Source organism: Histoplasma capsulatum (genome assembly GCF_000150115.1).
Source record: "Histoplasma capsulatum G186AR genomic scaffold supercont2.5, whole genome shotgun sequence".
NCBI lineage: Eukaryota > Fungi > Ascomycota > Eurotiomycetes > Onygenales > Ajellomycetaceae > Histoplasma > Histoplasma capsulatum.
In genome coordinates this window covers 1,022,036-1,044,707 of record NW_025544805.1, presented here as the reverse complement: position 1 = coordinate 1,044,707, position 22,672 = coordinate 1,022,036, and the positions used below count along the sequence as shown (strand labels likewise).

Genomic DNA, 22,672 nt, shown 5'->3' with positions numbered 1-22,672 from the left:
CCGATATGCTCGTGACATGACTAATGTTTATTTCTAATATACTCAGCACTGTCAACATCTAGGGGTGAGGAATAGAATTCAGGCATTTGTTTTGTAAATTAGAATTGGGGTTTTCATTATCATGAGCGGAATATGAGGGGTAACTCGTCGACGGAATGACATCACACGGAAATTTTCAGCTGAGATTTATAACCCATGTAGTGCTTACCAGCGGCCTTCGAGACAAGTCGCCGACGATTTCACACGCTGACAACCTCGAGTATAAAGCAGCAACATGGTCTGTGTCTTTAACGTAAAGCAGGCCTTGTGTTATCCATGCTAAGTGAACATCTTGGAAACAGGAGAGACATACATAGATTCATTGAGCAGCAAATCCGTTCAATTATCAAAAACACAAAAGTAGCGTAACGTATACTCCTAGAAATAACGGAAAATGGCAGAGCAAGTAGCCTGGATTGGACTGGGGAACATGGGACGGGTATGTCGAGCTATTCCCGACAAAATGACCTCAGATCAACTAACAAAGGTCTTTAAATTTAGGGGATGATAAAAAATCTCGTTGCCAAATACCCATTCCAAACCCCTCTGATAATCTACAACAGAACACAGTCTCGCGCAACTGAGCTAGCTCCCACGCTGTCTAAGCCAGTCACCGTCGTGCCGACAATCACAGAAGCCGTCGCACCTTCAAGCATCATCTTCATCTGTCTCTCAGACGACAACGCTGTCACTGAAGCACTTCAAACAGCCATAAGCACTTGCGACATAGCCGGAAAGCTATTCGTAGACTGCTCGACGGTACACCCGGATACTTCACGGAGTGAGGCAAAATTGGTGGAGTTGCATGGGGGCTCTTTCGTGGCATGTCCTGTTTTTGGAACCGCCCCCGTCGCTGACGCCGGACAGCTGGTATGCGTGCTGGCTGGGAAGAGGGATTTGGTGGAAAGGGTTAAGCCATTCTGCGCGGGCGTTATGGGCCGGATAAATTTGGACGTGTCAACTCCACCGACCGGTGCTGCTGGCAATGAGGACGTCGTCGTGGACCCCGGACGCGCAAGCTTGCTTAAAATCATGGGTAACTCTCTGGGGTTGAACCTCGTGGATGCAGTCGCTGAGGCAATGACAGTAGCTGAGAAGTCTGGACTTGGTGTTGACACGCTGCATAACTTCCTCGAGCTGATGTATCCGGGCATGTATGTCGGGTATTCGAACCGCATGCGTTCGGGGGATTACTATAAGCGCGATGAACCGTTATTTGCAGCAGATTTGGCACGGAAGGATGCGAAGCATGCCATGGATGTGGCGCGTAGTGTGGGCGTGAGGATGAGAGGGCTGGAACTGGCGGATGAGTATTTGCAAGGTGTGAAGAAACGTCAGGGAGAGAAGGGAGACCTCGCGGCTATATATGGGGTTGTGAGAGAGGAAGGAGGCTTAAAATTCGAGAATTAGGAAGTAAGACTACTCCATTTAGTTTCACCTTCTGTGGGCAATGGGAGTGTTGGCTGTGGGTATCAAATGACGCTGAGTAAAGGTTTATGGATATTTCTAGTGATACTAAGAAAGAAAAAAAAATGAAAAGCAATTGTGTCATCACAAAATTGAACAGGCAAGAGCTCCGTCCAGTGTGAAAGAACCGTCAGCCAAGCCGCCTATTCTATCCGAAGTGTTTTGTCATGGGGGGGCTTCATGGATACGTTGATATATGAGAATGAAAGGATACCACCCATGGTCCCAGCCATGTTCACCCTCACAAAATCACTGTATGTAGCAGCCGTTCTCGATCGCTAACAAAAGGGTTGCAGTTCGCACGAGAAGCTTTGATCAAAAAAGTCAAATTCGAAGAAAGAGATGTGTAGAGAGGAAACCTCGTGAATAACAAGGGTCGAAGATAAGTACGAATGTGATACCAACCTTCAATCTCAACGTCCTAACGGACTGGATTATTTTCATCATCATTGCAACCTCATCGCTTCCAGAATCATCTGCAAACAGCCGCCCTTCCGTTGGCCTCTGTTGACAAGAACGGAACTTGAGACCAGCCCGTTTTCCTTTTAAGCCAGGCAACGCTGTTGTCTTCTGAAGGATAAACTCGTGTCCCTCTACTGACATTCTCATTTCCTACCTTCAAAGTATGGTAGCTCATCCCACCACCACTTAGCCACTTTCCCCAAAGCCTTACAACACCGCTACCCAGAAGACATATCTGCCGATTCCGTCTCCAAAGCCAAATACCCGTAATAAGCTGCGAGAATAGCTCATTCTCATCAAGGAAAATGAAGCCTCTGATGAACACGTTATCAGATTGTTCCGAGTTAACAGATTCCACCGTCACGTATCCCGAGGCAGGAATCATGTACATGTTGGTGTGAATCCACGGTCCATTCCGACAGAGTGGACGAAAGTGGGTGTGCGAATTTCTCAAGCGGCCCAGATATCCTTTCTCCGAGAACTTCGTCGAGTCGGACTGGCGGCCATGCTAGTCGTTTGTTATGTAAATACGTATACTTTAAACACGGCAGTATAGGTTTGCAAACTGGATGGTAGGATTCGAGGAGAATGTTATCGGGCCCGATAGTCGAGATGAGGGTGTTCAGGCGATAATGGATGAGGATCGCAATGATGTCGTGGATGCGGCGGCAGACAGGGGTTAAAGGGAGAATTAAGCGGATTGGGAAAAGGTCAAGAATTTGTTGAAGGAGCTGGCGATATGATGGTTATTACCGGATTTAGGGCGCTGGCTAACTTGCCAATTCGCAAAATACGTACCTCGTTTGGAAGAGAGAGAATTGTTGCTCTGTGACGAGCTGGGAGCTCGCTTAGTTAGCTCGATAAACATCCATGATACTGGCTACGTCACTATCAAACTGATGTTCATATATCTTTTACTTTCTGCAGTGGATGTGACTTACTAGTCTTGGAATGCTTATCAACTTACACTGAAACTAGTTTTATGAAGTCTTTCCACTTTCCAAGGTTGAACTCGGTCTTCACACTTTTGTCTCAGTTCAGCCAATCAACAACGTCATTGCGCTGTTCGGGGTACCCAGTGCTGCGACAAATCGCGGGCTTGAAATACCTTCACCCTCACTTCATCCGCACCGGCCTGCAATCTACTTGGCTTTTGTTGCGCACTTTCTGAGGAGGAAAACACTAGTAGCTATCTATCAGCACAATGGTAGAATCCGTCCTCGACGACATCTCGCATAGAAGATACAACATCTTACGAGGTTCTTACGTCCTAGTATCCCCTCATCGCACAAAGCGCCCATGGCAGTAAGCTTTGCTCCCAGCACAGGCGAAGTAGATGTTTCTAGTATTGCCTCTAATGTGATTGCCCATAGGGGTCAGCAGGAAGCCCCGTCCAAAACCGAGTTGCCGGTCTACGACCCCGCCTGCTACTTGTGCCCTGGAAATAAGCGGGCGCAAGGTGACCAGAATCCACAATACAAGAACACGTTTATATTTTTGAATGACTACAGTGCGGTCAAGGAGGAGCAGGCTGCGTACCAACAGGAATCAGTCGATGGCGGTACGTGGATCACCCGTCCTTAACCATTTATACGATATGGCTTTGAAAAAGTACACCTCTGGACTACGCATATTAATTCCCTTTGTGCCGGAAATCAGCCGTAGACCTTTCCTCTGTATTTCTCCAAGCCGAGTCGGTGACGGGAAGATGTTACGTCCTTACATTCTCCGCCAGCCACAATCGCACACTTGCAGACCTCTCCCCAGCCGAGATCAAGCCGATTATCGACGCTTGGACGGATCTATACGTCTCACACCTATCGCCCACGTCTCCATTAGCAGCAACGGCTTCTCTCATGCCTATATCGCCAGGGTCACCAATATCTCAAATATCGCTACCAAAACACCAACTCCGCTACATGCAGATATTCGAAAACAAAGGTTCCGCTATGGGTTGTTCTAATCCACACCCACACGGGCAGGTCTGGGCGCTCAGCTGTCTCCCTGAAGAGCTCACAATAGAGCTTGCCCAATTGCAGAAATACCGCCACGAGAATCACGGCAAGCACATGCTCCAAGATTATGCCACCCTTGAGCTACAAAAACAGGAGCGCGTGGTATTCGAAAACGATCTGTTCCTGGTCCTCTGCCCATGGTGGGCGACCTGGCCGTTTGAAACAATGATAGTCAGCAAAAAACATAGGCGCGCCCTTGTTGATCTGACTACAGCGGAAAAATTCTTATTAGCTGAGTCAATTGCAGAAATCACACGACGATATGATAACTTGTTTGAGACGCATTTCCCTTACAGCATGGGTATCCATCAAGCGCCGCTATGCGGTTCCGACGAGGAAATTGATGCGTCCCATTTGCATATACATTTCTATCCTCCGTTGTTGAGAAGTGCGTCTGTGAGGAAGTTCTTAGTTGGGTAAGTGCACCTATCCACGTAGCTATACTGAACAATAAGAAAGAGGGAAATTCCATTTCATGGATGTCTAACCAGGCCTTGTACAGCTACGAAATGCTTGCGGAACCCCAACGGGACATCACACCTGAGCAAGCAGCTGTTCGACTCAGGAGTTGTGCTGGGCCTCTGTATCGCACTAGATTAAATGATCAACCTAAGCATTTTTAAGAATAATTGGGCTATCTATTTGAAAATTGTCCGGTACATAACTATTAGCATCATTCAGGGGTAGTTTATATGGTATAAAGGTGGGATGTAGTTAGATGACCTAAGAAGATATTATCATCAGCTAGTTATATCAGATCCATGAGGCAGACGCCGACACCACATTCCAAGTAGCATTAGCAGCGTTTCACTTTCAATTTGCTCCCAATACTAAGAGACAACCCCGTACTAAACCATTGCCTATAAATAGATCCAAAAAAAAACCCCAAATTGACCTGCACAATCCCGACATTTTGCCTTTCATGAATCCTAGATCCCCCCTCTCCAGGCCACACCCGCGTAAATCAAAACCCAAGCCTACCCCAAGTAGAACCCCCTCTGCATCGCCATCCACACCAGCGTCCCACTCGCGACACACATCGGGCTCACAAACCTACCCCTAAGCTTCGCGCTACCGAAAATCAACAATTCGCTCGCGAAATGCACCAACGCAGTTCCAAAGGTCCACATTGCTAGGTCGTACATATGAGGCTCGTCAATGTGGAAGGCAGCGTACGCGCGGACAACGGAGGAGATGAAGGTCCAGGTGCCAAAAGTGCGCGACTGGAGCCCGTTGGTTGGGCTGTTATTGTATAGTAGGGCCGTGTAGGATGGGCTGACTAGGGCTTGGCAGGTGTTTATACTGGATACGGCGGCGAGCTGTATTATTTATTTTTTAGTTTTTTTTTTTAGTTTTTTGTTAGTTCATCAGATTGGTTATTTGTTTTTAGTTCGTGTTAATTGGGGAGAAACGGGAGGTTGAGAAGTGAAATATGTAACGGACTAGGGGATTTGTTATCGGAACATACAAAAAGGAGCCATTTGGGGAGGAAGCCCTCTTGTTGCGGGAGGTAGGACAGGAGGGACATTTTTATTTTGAGTTGACTGATTGATGGCGGACTTTAGGTTTGAACGCTCGTCTTTATGATGATGATATCTTATAAATTTCCACACAGACACTTTCTTCGCAATGTAATCTTTGCGCTCGCGGATGGATTTTCTGCCCTATTGAAAGCTTGGCGCCTCATCCCTGGGCAGTAATTTTGTCCTATCAGAAAACGCAAGCTTCATCCTGGTGAACATACCTACAAACCCTGCCACGATCTCGCCACGGAGCACCCATCTCGATATTCTCCTATCTTTCCCTGGCTGAGAAGCTCCGCAAGTGGCGCAATGGGTTTGGCATGCTGCTCTATGGACCGCCTTTTGCAGTTCCGCTTCGAACCGGCCCCTGGTTGGCAGTCGAATGTGGCTCTATTCCTACTGTCGATCGGAGGATTATTCACCGCATGCAAACTGTTTAGCTTTTGCCGTGCGCTTCTCAGTATTTTCGTTCTACCAGGGCAGAAGGTATGGCCTTCCCAAGCCTCTACGTATATTTTACTCCTTACTTTTATTTGAGCCTTTTCGGTTAATATTCCTGTTGTGCCGAATGTAGCTCTCCAAATTCGGACCAAAAGGTAGCTGGGCTTTGGTTACTGGTGCCTCGGATGGAATTGGTAAAGAATACTCTCTCCAGCTCGCCCGTGCTGGTTACAATATCCTCCTCGTCTCGCGTACGACTTCAAAACTAGCCGCGGTCGCCGATGAAATCAAAAGCAAGTCACCCACGGTACAGACCAAAATCTTCGCAATGGACTTCTTCAAAAACAACGATGGTGACTACGAAAACCTCAAGCTTCTGTTACAGGATCTTGATATCTCAATCCTCGTCAATAACGTCGGCCGCAGCCATAGCATCCCCACACCATTTGTCCTCACCCCGCTGGAAGAATTGGAAAATATCATTATGATCAACTGCATTGGTACCCTACGCATCACCCAGCTCGTCGCACCAGGAATGATGCAGCGCAAGCGCGGGTTGATCTTGACCATGGCATCCTTTGCTGGCATGATTCCTACCCCACTGCTGGCTACTTACTGCGGGAGCAAGGCATTCCTGCAATACTGGTCAATTGCCCTAGGTGCCGAACTGCAACCGTACGGGGTGCAGGTTGAACTTGTCCAGAGTCATCTGGTGACTTCTGCCATGTCTAAAATCCGCCGGCCCACCGTTACGGTCCCCATTCCGCGCGACCTCGTCCGAGCTGTGCTGAGTAAAATTGGTCGCGGGGGCGGCTTATCGGCATACGCTTATACCTCTGTGCCCTACTGGAGTCATGGCCTGATGGCGTACGCGCTAACGCAAGTTCTCGGACACATGGGAAAGTTCGTTTTGGGCTATAATAAGGCCCTCCATGAGTCTATCAGGAAACGTGCGCTGCGGAAGGCGGAGAGGGAGAAAAACAAGAAATCTACTTGATTTACACCTCCAATAGCTCTATACTCTTCCTTACGTACTCGAATCCATTTTGGATGGTGTATCTGATCTGGCGGATAGATTTGTCCGGAATGACACGTCTCGGATCTGTGTGCGGGATAGCTGGTAGCTGGACATTATAACCATAACTAATTACTGGAAAAGGTTTAAAACGGGAATTGATACTTTTCTCAAGGAAAGGGAGCTTTAATATATTGATAGATGTGCTGCAACCGATCTCTCTGGCCGCTGAAATGGGAACCGAGCTTTCTCTCTTATTATAGGTTGTGTTCGACTCACCCAATATTCGCATCAGGTGCATGTACATCTTCTTAAAGTAGTTGATTCACTCTCAAACTGCTACTGAATATCAACATGGTAACCAACAAGCGCGCGTTTCCACCCTAACTTTGAGCCAATAAACCTTACCCAATACAACATTATCACAATTTGTAGTTTGAAACTTCTTGTTTCGCGAAGCAAGAAATTAGCCGTACGTGGGATATACATAATGCTCAGTTTGGAGACCTACTTTAGGAAACCTCCTCCTCCGATTACAGCCAGTTAGGATAGGAATAGGTATAGGAATGCCATTAAAGAATTTGCTATCCCAACAACCTAAGGACTAAATTCCTACCCGGAAATGCCTTTGGCCCACATCTCCCACTTCTCATAAACGAGGCTTGGTTAACGATTCAGCAGGTATTGGGCACGGTAGCTAGCCTTAGCAAGCTCTAACTTAATCTATGAACACAACTTGTATGCGTGATTGTATGCGTGATATTACTGTCTTCTTATGTCGAGTGTAAGAGCTGAGGAAATTATTTATTATACTAGTAGCTTCAACCTTTGTTTCGGAAGGTCAGGTCAAGGAATGGACTACTTTGTTGCTATCGAACACAACGTGGCAAGCCTGAACATAAAATCGTCAATCCACTATAAAAAAATCCAGTCAAGGCATGCCGTTTATAACCACTGGACGGACATAACCCCACACCCCATAAATATCTAGGATAAGTGACCCTTTTGTGTTTAAAGGGCGGCTTTCCGCCAAGGTAGGGGATGTGCGGGTTTCGGAAAGTTAGTGTGGGGGACGGGGTTTAGAGGGGTTAATAATACCAACAATACCTTTTATAGAAATTGAGAAGATGTGCGTATCAACTCTCTCTCCGAATTAAAATGACGCAAGTGCCGAGCCCGCAAACGGTAGAATATGCCTGGGACAAAAGTAACTGTGTTTCGACTCCACCGGGTTCAGCAACACAACTCCATCCTTTCCTTTGTCTGATGTGAAAAACGGTTGACCCAATGCCCATTGGGCTGTTCACAACCGCAATCCATCTAAAATTGTGTTTCAACCAATACGAGGATTTCTAAGATTGACTATTCAATGGATGGCATGCATCACAGAAAGAGTGATGTTGTATTGAAAAAGAATTATGCATAAATTGTATATGCATCGTGAAGCATTCATACTGTCCCAACCCCTCTTTGTAAAGCAAAATGTTTCTGATAGGCGGGGCAACAAGAAGCAACTTCAAAATTCAACAATTCCAAGCAAGCAAAATAGCGGAAACAAAAAAAAAAAAAAAAAAAAAAAAAAAAAAAAAAATATTGACGTCAGTATTGATACTCGTCTCAACTGCCGCATCCGGTTGATCATATCAACAGTACATCCACACGTACTGGTCATTATAATCTTGGTTGTTACACACTTTCCAATGAGTGGGAAATGGTGTGGTGTAGGTCGCTAAGTGCCAAAGGGCTACTAATGCCTCCAGGGTCGCTTTGAAATTGACACATGGATGTCTCTAAACAGCATCATATGCATCGTCCAGGCAATATACCGTTGACGTAAGAAAATAATCTATCTGGCCAAAATGTTGCAGTGATATCCCCCACTATTTTAGTCTCACACTTACCACTGTGCCAAACAAATCAGATCGAAAATCGCGTCCAAGCAGCCTCGGCGTATTTCCGTCAGGTCGAATGAATGTTCAAATGTCGCGATGTGGTTACCACATAGTTGAGACATGGAGAATTTCCCCGAGCTGAGAGTAGCGTGGTAGCATCGGCCGAGCATATCACACTAACCCTACCAACCCTCAGCGAACAAAAGACCATTTGTTGCTGATCAGGCTCAGCGAACGTGCAAATAAGCGGCTCTGTTCTTGGAGGCTTTAGGTCCCAAATGACGAGCTTAGAAGGCTATTAACTATAGCTCGACCACGTATTGGTTGTTTGGGGGAGCCATTCGCTGAAGAGGAATGACATCAGTTTGAGAAGCAAAATCAAAGGCTTGCTCATGAAATGACTAATTAAATGGAGTTGAATGATTGACCAGACAACACCTCAATCCCACGACGGACTTTAACCGCAAGATTATCCCAAAGGGGATCGTGAGAAGCGCAATGCATAAGCTTAACCCGATAGCTGAATCAACAATATGAGAGCAAAATCTCCGAAATGACGGCGAAACGGTTCTCATTTATGCATGGGCAGAATATTCGAACGCTGCGCTGAAGACAAGGATATTGTGTGGAAAAGGGAAGAGAATCTAAACCGGCAAGAAAAGGCCGACTTTGAGGGTATTTGCTTGGACAAGCTCAGTCCGTTTTGAAAAAGAATGAACTTTGACTGTCTTCTCCTTTTCTCGTAGTGTAGATATCAATTGAATAGCATTGAGATCAATAACTCAATTCTCAGCAATTGAAATTTGAGTGTTTATGGTTGTACTTTCTTGTTTCATTTCCTTGGCATTATCGAACTGATAGAACACTTGACTTTTCTACCTTCATTCTGCCCATCAAAAAGCAGCCTGTCCCTTTTAATTGCAGTCAAGAAAAGAGAGGCACATCTTGACGAAAGAGAGGACGCCACGTCAATTGTGGGTCGGGGTGTGGAATAGTGTTGATAAATAGATAGATACACGGGGAAATAAGTACTCACAGGATGGCACCATCGAAGGGTAAGTGGGACTGGGCTGAAATGGACCCGACAAACTGGGCGGACATTTAAGACCACGCCGGATAGATAATTTCTTGCAGCAGATGACTGCATAAATATTCAATTCGAGTTTTGACTTTCAAGTTAGTTTGTTCTGCATTTCGCACACCGCCTTCTTTTTTTGCATAGAATTTCATTCAAGCTCTCATCTCGCGAACTGCAAAAACAACCACATGACGTTCTCCTCTTGAACGCCCAAGTTCAAAACAGGATAATAGAGTTCAATGGCTAACTGTCACCGCAACAAAGGGGCTAACAGGAACGAGGGCATGATTATTGTCTAGCCTGGACAAGTAAAGGATACCACCATGTTCACCACACGGGCACGCCAATGGCAGGTCCAGATTGATTATTCGGACATGCGTTCGTGTTCGACTTCTGCCCATGTTGCCAACCTCAGAGAACAGGTTAATTTGCCAACTGTTCTGTCTCGCAAGCATCCCTTGTCATCCGTTCAGTTGACGATGAACCAGCTTCCATATTGATCGCCACTTTCCAAAACATGGCTAATAGTCTAGGGACGTCCGAGGATGGTAATGCATCGGAATTGTGTATCCGACTTCAATTTTTTGTTCGGACTGGTTTGGGGCGTAGGGTATGGCATCACCTATCGGGTCCGTTGTTGACGGACACGGGACGGGAGCAGGCGAGGTCCCAAGTCCATGTCACTGGGAAGAGGATAGAAGACGTCTAGAATTCCGTACCCAGGTTTGCGGCCGAAAATGGAGGTTCCGATGACGTGTTGTCACACCTGACTATGCGGGTTAAAGGTTCAATGGCTACGGCTAACCCCTGTCCAACCTTAGGTCACACTTGAAGTAGAATTTCTACCGACGAAAAACCTTTACGACACGGGACGAATATTAGGCTTTCCTGTATATCAAGAGTGGTCTAATAGCCCCAGTGAGATTGCTGATTCGCGATCACCAACCCCCAAGGCAATACCCGGGAGGCATAGAAAGTGAGAACCGCCAGCTGTCATATCGTTAACCATGTGACTTTAGATTCGCCAATCATCCACTGTCATAATTGGGTGCATCCAAGAAATGATTCTGCACGCTTTCCCGTGGTATGAAGTGCCGACTTACTAGTAAGGGTCAGGCTAAGAAGGCTCCCTCCTCTCCAGGGTGTGAGTTAACTCCACCTAGTTAACCATGCATACCACTTTGCCCCATTTGTAAGGGCGTAATTAACCATTGTCGCTTTATTTTTATGGAGCCCTAAGAGAACGAATTCGGCTAATTGTAAAACGAGAATTGTCGGCGGTGATGGTATTGGGCGGGAAATAGACGGAAGTCGGGAAGGACTGTACATGGCCAGTAGATGCAAAAAGCAGTTGAGATCAGGATATTTCCGATGGTCAAATCCCTTGGTTTTTCTCCCAAGTTTAATGCAGGACAAGGGTACGCACAATGAATAAGACTGCCAACAGACCTACAATGCCATGGTCTGCATCACCGGCATTGGCAAGAACCGTAGAGGAGAGCCGGCTTGATCCTCGGGCGTATATCTAAGCTCGATCCGTTTCGGCATATAACAGTGTACGTGCGACGAAAGGGAGACGTTCCACATCAGTTTTCGATGTACTCAAACTTCAATTTTTCGAATATTTGTTGGTACCACTCGAGCATTAAGAAAATAGCATTCCAGCGTCAACCTTTGCTTTTCCCTCCAGCCCCAGATACTCATAATAGATCGGAAATATATTCCGGATTCAGACTAAGACCATGTACCAACATCCGGGTCTGTGATAGTGATAACAGCACATTAACTGACGCCAGATTGTGTCCCAGGAACCCAGAATCTGGAACCACGGAATTGGACGAATCTTTCCTTGAACTGACCACGTACCAAGGGAGAGAATTTCAAAATTACTCCTTGGAAAATAGCATTTATTTTGGGCCTGTTGACGATGTATGCGCGTAGTATCAACTGGCCCAACTATTGTTTTAGGTCATTGCTGACATGATCTAGGATGAAATAGAGAGGCTCGACCTACAACATCGAATTCTCAGCAAAGTTTTCGATAACCGATTGATCTTTCCTCCAGTGCACTCATTAAGGCGAGTTCTCGATTGCGGCTATGGGAACGGGGCTTGGGCTGTCGAAGTTGCCGAACAATATCCGTCTTGTGAAGTAAGCGCTGCTGTTGCCCTCAAAGTGACCTATGCTAACACCGCTTGAAGGTTATCGGAGTAGATATATCTCCACATATGAAGCCGGATGACACTCCTGAGAACCTGTGGCTGCAGGTCAGTTTAACACAAATATTTCCGGAGGCCTCGTTTTGGCTTGGTTAATGTGGAATTTCTCCCGCACTTCGAATCATATAATAGACACTGAGCACTCAGGGCCCAAAGCGGCGGGCATCCCAGCAGACACTTTCATACTACACCAATTCTTGGATGATATTTTGATTGGCTAACTTCCAGTGTAACCAGGTTGATGACCTGAATCGAACGTTCACATTTCCACCAAACCATTTCGACCTTGTTCACTCGAGGCTTATCGCTTCTGGATTGCATCGACAGAGATGGCCGAGATATATTAGGGATATCAAAAGGTAAGTAGCTACCTTACGAGCATTTCAATATATAAACAAAAAGATGCAAAACAGTTTGAAATGGGTGTTGCGCTGAGCAGAGCCGGCTGACAGATCAAATCATTCCCATTATTAGAACCCTGAGGCCTGGTGGCTGGGTACAGATGGCCGAAATGTATTTCAATGTCCAATCAGATAACGGTACAATCACGAATGATCACGCCTTGAGGCAGTGGAGTTCGAGATACGCTCGAAGCATCGAGGACGTTAAAGATCCTAGGGTTGCAATGAATTTGGGAAACCTCTTAACATCTGCAGGATTTGTCAATGTTGAAACGAAATTGATCAATATCCCATTAGCTGCATGGTCAAACGGTAAGCGTGTCCAAGACCCGTTCGTGGAGCCAATATTCGTTGACACTCCTCAGATCCCAGGATGCGCGAGATAGGAAGTTTAAATAGACTCAATGTCTATCGTCTTTTTGGATCGTTGGCATTGTATCCGCTTATGAAGCGATTGCATATGTCTCGAGAAGAATTTGAGGTACTTGTAGCACAGGCTCGCATCGAGGTAGATAACCTCTCACTTAAAGCATACTTCCCGCTGTAAGTGTTCGAATTTTCTCGTATTTTTGCCTTGTCTGGTGTTCATCCATCTGACTGATGAGGTAGATACGTTTCCATCGGCCAAAAGCCGTAATCAGTAGGTACAGCTACCATCTGGATTGCTCACTATAGCGTAATCCAGATCAAACTACCTAGGCGAAATTTGTTTGGTGTTGCCAGCCATGGCAATCTGGAGGCCATTGTTTGTTGTTTGGTATGTGCATACGTCTGTTGACTGGACAGGATGCTAAGGGTCCCCAAGCCATGCAGCCAAAAGAGTCTTCAAGTCTCTTACATGCTGCGCATGGATGTGATTTGAATTTCATCAGCATGTTTATGTCGCACAAATATTGGTATTGTTCAAAGTACAAAGAACAGGAGAGGGATATACCCAATCAATTCCCTCCGTTATTAAAATCGTTGCAAATTTTACTTTTTCCCAAACTGATAATGCCATATTTCGCACCAAATTGCATTTTTTTTACTTGAGATATTCCCAAAACTGGCAGGATAGTTTTGAGACATTCTTCCTTTCCGCCAAGATTCAACGTGGGACTCATAGCAAGCATCCGCGCCACCGGCCGTCCGTTGATATATCATGTAATGGGGCGACTGTCTTCACCAGAAAAGGAGAATATTCGAGAAGTTGACGGAAAAGCTACCGTTTTGAAGTGTCTGAAGCTATCTCTCCAGCGTGAACCTTACGTTAATAAACAGCAAGATACGACAACCTAGCCCAAGGTAGAAGATACTCTTTCAATCCGTTGCAACAAGCATTTGGGGAAGACGACGGATAGCAAAAAGACCAAGCGGGTTGGCAGGTCCAGGATTTGGGGACGATTAGGAGCCTAAAGGGCCTGTGTCATCATCAGTTATACGACACTACGTCCCAGAACTATAATTGGAAGGAGGGGGTGTTCACAGGTTTTTAATGGGTTCAGGTCAGAAATAGGTGATTGAAGAGCTCATTCACAGCGATAGGAGGGTGGTAGAACTTCATCAAGAAGGTTTGTCGGAGGAGCCAATAGAAATCATGGAGACGTCAATAAGGTTACTTCTTCATGGCCGAGGCGATAATCAACACCGACCTCAAAAGTTGAAGGTTTTCGAGGGCGAGCTGATGGGGGTGAAGTTAGAGGTGGCAGAGATGGTGAAAGTTAGATCAGGTTCCCAGGGGCCGTGGCAGTTGCGTGCCCCTTTGAAGGTGTGACAGAACATTTCCTCCAACTGGACGTCCATATGATCAGACAACTAGGAGAGAGCAGGAACAGGTGCTCACGGGCAGCCAGTTCTCTGACCATGGTCAGTGGAATTAATTGTTCTTCTTCACAGCCAGCAACCCATATAGGGAATGTTAAGTGAAATTTACACCACTCCCAGTTGTAACTGGGGTCCGCGAATCTTGCCCCTCAATTGAATCCAATGAAATTGCAGTCCATGTCCTTGTTGGGACCAGCCGCGTACAGCCCTGTCTTCCAGCAGTAATGTCCTGTTCTTGGTTCAGTCCCGTTGTTTCTCATGAGGCCTGGTTGGTTCAACCAAAATAAGATCCTTGTGCTTTGTTCTGAGCAGATAGCCTAGGCCGTATGCTAACAGTGCTCAGCAATGACAGGCAGAAGAGCAATGACAGCGGTGAACTTGTGGTGCGCAAATAATATTCAGTCGTTTGTTTGCAGTCAGTTATCGAGAAGGGCCCAAGCGCGCCATTTTATTCCAGCAGAGTACCGAACCCCAGATATCAGCAAGTCAAGTGCAATTCTTGAAATCTGGAGAAGATCCTCAATAACATGGGAAAGACAAAAACCTTATAAGCACTATTTTATGTCAGTACAGATTACTGGGGCGGAGCCGCTGGAGATGGAAAGGCACTAGGACAGGCGATCATTATCCAATGCGGCGAATTCACTACGATGTTTTATCTTTGAGATTCAGATTTTTAAAGAGATGAGATACTTGAGAGGGTATTTTTCTTTGAGATCTTGACAAAGAAGATCCAATTTGGCAGCGAAATAATTTGTCAGAAACAATGGAACTAGTGGCCTGTTTTGGATTGGAAACAAGATCACCTCTGTTGAAGTAGCTTGGAACTAGTGAACCGAGGATCAGGGAAGGACGGGAAATGGGGAGCGATGGCGTCGCGCGGTGACTTTTGGCCCTGGATAGCTTACCCATTCACACGGCAGAGCACAATTGACTGGTATCGCCCTCATCAGTCCTACTCACATTGCTGGGACTCTCCTAATATGAGGTTTCCTGCTTGCCCTGACTCTCAGTTCCTTGCACTGAACCCCGGAGAAAAGCTTCGCCAGTACCATGGTTTAGGGCAGTTGTATTGGAATAGTGACACACAAAAGAACCAAATTGGTTTAATAGCGTATCTATATGCTTGCTAATGGTGGTATATCACTCCGCAGACACAGGACTATACATTCAATCTTCCTGTTGAGATTTTTATCTTTTCTGTCCTGGTGTTGTTTACCTCGACGTATGGGATGCAAAATTAGCGGGCGCTTGGGCGCTTTGTAAGCGCCCAGGCTAGAACTAGACCCCAGAGTCGGGTTACCGTTTTACTATTTCGGTTTAGCCTCGACTCCACCTGCAGCCACTCCCAAAAGGAGGAAAAAAAAACCTCACCAGTTTGCGGCGACAATTATCACTGGGCTTCATGCAACTTCAAACAAACAGCTGCCGCTACATATAACATAGGCTGCAGCCAAAAATGCCCTCCACATATAAGAAAGACAAACCCTGGGATACTGACGATATCGACAAATGGAAGGTTAGCGATCTTACCTGTACCTCAAAGCTCACAAATATTGAGATGACAGACATGGCTGATATATCTTCCTTTTAGATCGAGGAATTCAAACCAGAACATAATGCCGGCGGCACGTTCACGGAGGAGTCATCCTTCGTCAGCTTATTCCCAAAATACAGAGAAGCATATCTAAAAGAAACATGGCCTATGATAACCAAAGCACTGGAGAAGCATGGTATCGCGTGTACCCTGGATTTAGTTGAAGGAAGCATGACCGTGAAGACTACTCGTAAAACCTTCGATCCAGCTTCAATTTTGAATGCGCGGGATTTGATTAAGCTCCTTGCGCGAAGTGTGCCAGCACCACAAGTATGCACACGCTGTTACCCCCTGGATCAAGGAAGCTTTGATTTGCCATCCTTACAACAACTGACGGTTTCGATTCAAAATATTTAGGCTTTAAAAATCCTCCAAGACGATGTAGCTTGCGATATCATTAAAATCCGCAATCTCGTACGCAACAAAGAGCGGTTCGTAAAACGGCGACAACGTATCCTCGGACCCTCCGGTTCCACCCTAAAAGCTCTCGAACTGCTAACAAACACCTACATCCTCGTCCAAGGAAATACAGTGTCCGCCATGGGGCCATACAAAGGCCTTAAGGAAATAAGAAGAGTGGTGGAGGACTGCATGAACAACATTCATCCTATCTACCATATCAAGGAGATGATGATCAAAAAGGAGCTCGCGAAAGATCCTAAACTTGCAAATGAAAGCTGGGATCGCTTTTTGCCTCATTTCAAGAAGCGGACACTAAGCAAGAGGAGGAAGCCGTTCAAGGTCACAGATAAAAGCAAGAAGGTGTACACACCGTTCCCGCCCCCCCAGGAGAAGAGCAAAGTTGATCTGCAGATTGAGAGCGGTGAATACTTCCTGAGTAAGCAGGCACGAGAGCGTGCTAAAAAGGAGGAAATTATAGAGCGCCAAAAGGAGAAGAGAGAAGAGAAGAAGAAGGAGCTGGAGAAAGATTTTGTTCCGCCCAAGGAGGTGGACGAGGTTGAGAGGAAGAAAAAGAAACGGAAACGCCATGATGGAGATGTAGGAGAAGGGAACGGAGATAAATCGTCCGAAAAGAAGGAGAAGAAGTCGAAGAAAATAAAGCGGATCGAGGGAGAGGAATAATCATCTTCTAGTTTTGTTTGCTTGTTTATGTTCAATCATATCTGGCGCAATGGTTGGAACCCCTCTTCTACTATCATCTCCTCCAGCACATTACTAAATATTGTAAGCATCCTCATGAGCTTCTTGTTTGTTACTTTATTTCCCCTATCTCTACGAATTATGTAAGGGAAGATACCCATTTAATTTGCCATCTAGATGACATATCTATATTATGCAGATGTCTACTATACAGCCTCCCAACTTCGAAATCAACTGGGGTAACGCTTCGGGACACTCAAGCTACAGTTCCTCACAATTTCGCCGTGCCCCACTGTATATCACTCCAAGCCAGTGCATCTAGCCTCTGATACCCTTTCGCAGGATTAAGCCAGTACAGCGTATCATGCACGAGTTCCCTCCTTAGATCTTCCTCTTCATCACCTGATCTTTTTTCGGGTGTAGGAACAGTGTTGGGATTCCAGCTTAATTTCTCCATAACTGATTTGATCTGTTTGAAAGTGACACCCGTTACGATGCTGGTCAAATTGGTCATGTTAACGAATTACAGCTTTTGTACTCCCTCCGTACGGCAATAACGAGAGAACGAGCGACTTACCTATTGGTCATACGTACAAGACGCGGCAGGGCGTAGTATGGGAGCCCGCTTTTGACAAGAGCAGAGCGGAGGGAGTTGATAAACTCAGTTTCTGACGCTTCAGTGCGTAAGTATAGCGCAATGACAGCTGCCCCAACTTTGCCCTCATAACTATGAATCTCAAAAATTAGCATTAGCTTTTCAACCCACGAAAGCCCAATGAATGAAAGAAAGCCGTCCATGTTCGTACCTATCAAGCTTTACTCCAAACACTGCAGCGTCCATCACATTAGGCATCATGCAGATTTGGCTCCTTACCACCCCAGTACTCACATTCTGGCCTTGCCACCGAAACCTATCATCAATTCTCTCTTGAAATTTCACCCACCCAGATTCCTCACGCATTACCAGATCACCCATCCGCTGAAACAAGTCTCCTTTTCGGAACACATCCCTCAACAGTTTCTCTTCAGTCGCAGCATCATCATTCAGATAGGTCGTTAGTAGGCTCAAATCCGAGACGCGTCCAATCACCTCTCCTTCTTCACCCAGGTCTGCCTTGATACAAAACCCCGTATTCGGATCCCGAACAGGCATCTGCATCTCCGGATCATATTTGACAACAAAAGTCACATCCTCGAAGTATCGCTTGAGAGGCCCTGCAAAACCTACCTTGCCTTTGCCAGCTGCCGAACGGCCATCATTTTCAAATTTAGCTACAGCTTCGGTTGCACGATAAGCTTCGCGTATCTCCCGGACCCCGAAGCGTTCCTTGAATTTATCCCAAACGTCCTCGCGGAGGCCGTTGCCGAAGGCATGTGTGACGGAGTGAGATCGATCGTACGGAGAGGGAGGGGCAGCGAGGAGGAAACGGCAGAGCTCGCCCACATAGAGAATGCGGTTTGCTCTGCACTCTTTGACATCTTCCCAGAAAGTCGTCGCAGAGAACTTTCGAGCTAAGCAGAAAGTCCCCGAGGACCCCAGGGTGTAACATAGGCCCGCTAAGAAAGCGGTGCTGTGGAACAGGGGAAGTGAGGAATATGTCCGCAATGGGTAATATTTCGAAGGGTCCCTCATATCTCCGGTGAAAGGGGTAGAAGTAGCCCACAACATGTCATTTCGAATTACACAAGCTTTCGGTTCGCCCGTCGTTCCTAAACCTCGAGTTAACAATGCGGATTTGTGCAATTAGCTACCACTGCCTATGTCAGGGCTAAGTCTAACCAGATGTGCATATGAGAACAGCCATATCCGTGAGGCTACGTTTGGCCGGCACGAGATTAACATGGCTAGCATTCTGGAGGTCATTTAAACCAATCAATTCGACCTTAGGTGGAATCGGCGTTTCTGCGGATACAGCAAAAGATGATAAAGCAAGGCATATGTGTGGGAGATCAACTTTGGCATGCTGAGACAGATCAGGAGTAGACAGTATGAATCTTGGGTGGGATAAGTCCAGCGCGCATACAAATGTGTCGTCTATTGGGATATACTCGAGTTAACATTCAAAGATACGTCAAAGAGACACCAACGAAGAAATCTGTGTCAATGAATGTACTGTACTACTGTTTTTTGCGTACTCACCTCTATGATTCGTATTGATTAAGTCTACCACCACACCTAACTTCGCGAGGGCAAGAATAGCTACGACCATTTCAGGAGAGTTCGTCATGAACACCCCTACCACATCACCGATCCTGATGCCGCGAGCATGCAGCAGCCCTGCGAATTGGTCGACCTCTGATAAAAAACAACAGCTGTTAGATCACCATGCTTTCAGTTTGTGCTGATGATGGTTCATTTGGGGTTCCATGGCCCCTTTTTTCGGTGAGAACGACGCAAAGGGAATACAAACAACTTAGAGAGCTTTAACAGGACTCAAGATGTAACCATAGGTTCGGGAAAGTCAACTTGCCCATTTTCAACTGGCCGTATGACATCGTTTTGCCCTCAAACCAAATGGCCTCGTCTTCATCGCTGTTCCCGGACTGTTGGAGGATCGCATACATCGAATGTGTTCCTTTAGCACAAGCAATTCTCTGTTGTTTCCGGCGGGCGATGTCTCGTTTGTACCGTATGTCTCTAAGATCACAACCGATGGCGAACCTGGCGTTCAGGTAGCTAGCAGCCACAGCGAGGGCAGCAAGGGAGGCAATGGAATGAAGGATAACAGCATCCATTGCTCTATTTACCAATAATTGAATATCGAGTTAACGAATTTACTCGTTTACGCCTGCGAGGCCCGGAATTTGAGCCTTGGGTCCGAATGCATGGAAAAAAATATTCTTCCTTTGTTCAAAAGAGAAAAGAAGAAAGCAGAAAGTAATATATTATTCATGTTGAAAGCATGCGTTTCGGCGCAAAGTTATTAAGTATGAAGTGTCTCAAGTATTAACCAAGCAAGAGAAACCGAAAGGAGATGCAAACCAGAGAAACCCTCCTGTGGTAGTTCGCTTCCTTGCGAGAGCGTGTCATCGTTGATGGCACGGGATGCGGTTTGACGACGTAGATATGAGTATATCCATGGATAATGAAAGCAAGACCATCGCAACGCTTGCAGGTCGCGCGGGGCTGCCAGCATCGCTACTACGCGCGACTGTAACGAGCTTCCATGGACACGGAAAGTTTCAGACGCAATCCCAAGTTTATTTTGAGCCACCTTGAGTGGGCTCTTTCTGGTTTCTCGCGAGAGAGCCCCACCGGTAACGGCGTCTCGCGAACAAATAACAAATTGGCGGGGTCCGCTGAACCAGCCTGCCTCTGGAGCTTTGCATAGCCAGCATCTGCTGTTTGGTCCTGGCCCTGGCCTGAAGCGTTGGTGAGGATATCCACAGGTCAAAGCCGAGGTGCTGGTGCGAAAGCCATGTCTGCCGAAGTGGGGTGGATGGGTAACAAAGTATTGTGTATAATGATCAGAATGATTGTGATTTCTCCCGTTTGTTTAAAACGCCGGTATATGATGATATTCATCAATTGACCATTGCCTGCTTTGTTTCGAACAACTTCTACAATGGCGTCTGCACAGCAGAGGCTCTCTTCGGTTCAAGGCCATCTCCAAGCTGGAGATTCGCGGGCAAGGAAGGCGCTTCTGGCAAAGAATCCCGATGACATTGTAAGACCACCGTTCGGATAGCTGACATTTCTCTCGTTCGAACGCTGACAGGATATGAAATGCGTAGGTTATCACTCTTGCTATTCGGACCCCTCTCACCAAAGCTCGCAAGGGAGCTCTCAAGGATACACACCTTGATGACCTTATGATTGCCTTGCTAACTGTAAGCTGAATAAATAAGTTCCTTGATCGACATGAAACAAAAGTGAGATTAAAAAATGGAGAAATCCAGCTCACCATATCTCTTCTCAGGCTGTTCGTGAGAGATCTAACCTCGACCCATCCCTTGTTGAAGATGTTTGTGTCGGAAATGTGTCTGCTCCTTCTGCCGCATACGCTTCCCGCTCCGCCGTCCTGGTCGCTGGGTATCCCGTAACTACCTCTGTGTCAGTTGCCAACCGCTTCTGTTCCTCCGGGTTGCTCGCCATCCAGCAGATCGCCAACCAAATTCAAGCCGGAGCAATCGATATCGGCATCGGCGTTGGCGCAGAGAGCATGAGCACAACACCGAGCAATGGCGCCGCAGCCGTCTCAGAAGCCGTGCTCAATCACCCCATTGCGTCTCAAAACCAGATGCCAATGGGTCATACGTCTGAGAACGTCGCAGGCCAATTCAACATCAGCAGAGAGAAGATGGACGATTTCGCTGCGCGCTCGCACCAACGAGCTGAATTGGCGCAGAAGAGTGGGTGGGTGGTCGACGAGATCGCGCCCATCAGAGTCAAGGTGAAGGATCCCAAGACAGGCCAGGTCAGGGAAGTTGTCGCGGATAGGGATGATGGTATCCGTTACGGAACCACTGCCGAAAGCCTGGCGAAGGTCCGCCCGGCCTTCCCGCAGTGGAAGCCCGGCCGTACGACTGGTGGTAATGCATCGCAAATCACCGACGGCGCTGCGGCGGTGTTGATGATGAAGCGATCTCGTGCGCTGGAGCTGGAGCAACCCATCATTGGCAAATTCTGCGGTGCAACGGTTGCCGGTCTGGAGCCGCGGATCATGGGTATCGGCCCGACACTCGCGATCCCGAAGATGATGAAGAAGCTCAACCTGCAGAAGGAGGATGTAGATGTCTTTGAGATCAATGAGGCTTTCGCCTCGATGGTATGTCAAAATACCCTGGACAAGTTTTACCAGCTATGGACTTCGCCACAAACATATATATTCTTTATTATTTTATTGCATTTTATTCTAACCACTCTACATAGGGAGTCTACTGTGTCGATAAACTCGGTCTTGATATTGAAAAAGTAAACCCTCGCGGTGGTGCGATGTGCGTATAATCCCATCCTATCCTGCGCACTATTAGACTCTAGCTAAAGATTCATTTGTTAAAATCATCAGTGCCATCGGTCATCCCCTAGGCTGTACTGGCGCTCGTCAAGTAGTGACAGCCCTCTCAGAGCTTCGGAGACAGAATAAGCGCCTCGCGGTGACGTCTATGTGTGTTGGAACTGTAAGTGTGCTTGGGCCCCTTCTTCCCCCGTGGACGATTTCCACCTTGGAACTGCCATGAAACGTAAGGAATGGCTCTAACCATGTATTTCATTTCATTTAGGGCATGGGGATGGCTGGTGTCTTCGTCTCAGAGCATTGAAAAGGAGTGCGGTAGGACGTATATATGGCTGGTTGTTTGCTTGTCCTTTAGGATTTACTTGAAGTGTAGCGGCATTTCACTTACGTCCTATATATACATATGAGGAGTACATGCATGTCAAGATAAATTCCATTTCAGAGAGTGATTTTATAATACAGAGTTCGAAGTTGAGCCTGGAGTTGAGCCCAACAACAAAACGAGACTGTATACCACATTGTTTAGATTGCATTCGTTAGAGTAATGAAATGTACAGTACATATAGGAAAGCAACAAGCCGTGGAGGTTCCTGCAGCCTTAATGCCATGAGGGGCCAACTTCAAGATATCTATTCTTTTCACTTTTCGCCACTGTTCCTTC

General features: G+C 46.6%; 9 protein-coding genes across 9 annotated transcripts; 7 read left to right on the top strand and 2 right to left on the bottom strand.

Moving 5' to 3' along the window:
• Window positions 1-433: 433 nt before the first annotated feature.
• On the top strand, window positions 434-1,449 carry HCBG_04303 (6-phosphogluconate dehydrogenase; the record flags this gene model as incomplete). The annotated part of the gene is made up of 2 exons (XM_045431352.1): window positions 434-478; window positions 541-1,449. 2 exons carry the CDS (start codon window positions 434-436, stop codon window positions 1,447-1,449), a joined length of 954 nt encoding a protein of 317 aa, XP_045287905.1.
• Window positions 1,450-3,267: 1,818 nt separating this feature from the next.
• HCBG_04302 (galactose-1-phosphate uridylyltransferase) lies at window positions 3,268-4,606 on the top strand (the record flags this gene model as incomplete). The annotated part of the gene is made up of 3 exons (XM_045431351.1): window positions 3,268-3,529; window positions 3,628-4,399; window positions 4,486-4,606. The coding sequence occupies 3 exons, from the start codon at window positions 3,268-3,270 to the stop codon at window positions 4,604-4,606; spliced, it is 1,155 nt and encodes a 384-aa protein (XP_045287904.1).
• Window positions 4,607-4,960: 354 nt separating this feature from the next.
• Window positions 4,961-5,511, bottom strand: HCBG_04301 (ergosterol biosynthetic protein; the record flags this gene model as incomplete). The annotated part of the gene is made up of 2 exons (XM_045431350.1): window positions 4,961-5,302; window positions 5,452-5,511. The coding sequence occupies 2 exons, from the start codon at window positions 5,509-5,511 to the stop codon at window positions 4,961-4,963; spliced, it is 402 nt and encodes a 133-aa protein (XP_045287903.1).
• A 253-nt stretch (window positions 5,512-5,764) lies between these two features.
• Window positions 5,765-7,401, top strand: HCBG_04300 (beta-hydroxysteroid dehydrogenase; the record flags this gene model as incomplete). Its single annotated transcript, XM_045431349.1, has 2 exons — window positions 5,765-5,992; window positions 6,081-7,401. The coding sequence occupies 2 exons, from the start codon at window positions 5,816-5,818 to the stop codon at window positions 6,942-6,944; spliced, it is 1,041 nt and encodes a 346-aa protein (XP_045287902.1).
• A 2,492-nt stretch (window positions 7,402-9,893) lies between these two features.
• HCBG_04299 (uncharacterized protein) lies at window positions 9,894-10,912 on the top strand (the record flags this gene model as incomplete). The annotated part of the gene is made up of 3 exons (XM_045431348.1): window positions 9,894-9,909; window positions 10,385-10,542; window positions 10,754-10,912. 3 exons carry the CDS (start codon window positions 9,894-9,896, stop codon window positions 10,910-10,912), a joined length of 333 nt encoding a protein of 110 aa, XP_045287901.1.
• A 447-nt stretch (window positions 10,913-11,359) lies between these two features.
• On the top strand, window positions 11,360-13,189 carry HCBG_04298 (uncharacterized protein; the record flags this gene model as incomplete). Its single annotated transcript, XM_045431347.1, has 7 exons — window positions 11,360-11,451; window positions 11,741-11,861; window positions 12,134-12,199; window positions 12,380-12,510; window positions 12,626-12,864; window positions 12,918-13,095; window positions 13,162-13,189. 7 exons carry the CDS (start codon window positions 11,360-11,362, stop codon window positions 13,187-13,189), a joined length of 855 nt encoding a protein of 284 aa, XP_045287900.1.
• A 2,600-nt stretch (window positions 13,190-15,789) lies between these two features.
• HCBG_04297 (ribosomal RNA assembly protein mis3) lies at window positions 15,790-17,261 on the top strand (the record flags this gene model as incomplete). Its single annotated transcript, XM_045431346.1, has 3 exons — window positions 15,790-15,874; window positions 15,950-16,222; window positions 16,310-17,261. The coding sequence occupies 3 exons, from the start codon at window positions 15,815-15,817 to the stop codon at window positions 17,033-17,035; spliced, it is 1,059 nt and encodes a 352-aa protein (XP_045287899.1).
• Window positions 17,262-17,324: 63 nt separating this feature from the next.
• HCBG_04296 (long-chain acyl-CoA synthetase) lies at window positions 17,325-19,789 on the bottom strand (the record flags this gene model as incomplete). Its single annotated transcript, XM_045431345.1, has 6 exons — window positions 17,325-17,550; window positions 17,631-17,780; window positions 17,860-18,763; window positions 18,834-19,088; window positions 19,194-19,366; window positions 19,500-19,789. 6 exons carry the CDS (start codon window positions 19,787-19,789, stop codon window positions 17,325-17,327), a joined length of 1,998 nt encoding a protein of 665 aa, XP_045287898.1.
• Window positions 19,790-20,541: 752 nt separating this feature from the next.
• Window positions 20,542-22,479, top strand: HCBG_04295 (3-ketoacyl-CoA thiolase; the record flags this gene model as incomplete). Its single annotated transcript, XM_045431344.1, has 6 exons — window positions 20,542-20,721; window positions 20,789-20,884; window positions 20,974-21,822; window positions 21,927-21,991; window positions 22,063-22,174; window positions 22,277-22,479. The coding sequence occupies 6 exons, from the start codon at window positions 20,620-20,622 to the stop codon at window positions 22,313-22,315; spliced, it is 1,263 nt and encodes a 420-aa protein (XP_045287897.1).
• Between the last annotated feature and the right edge of the window lie 193 nt (window positions 22,480-22,672).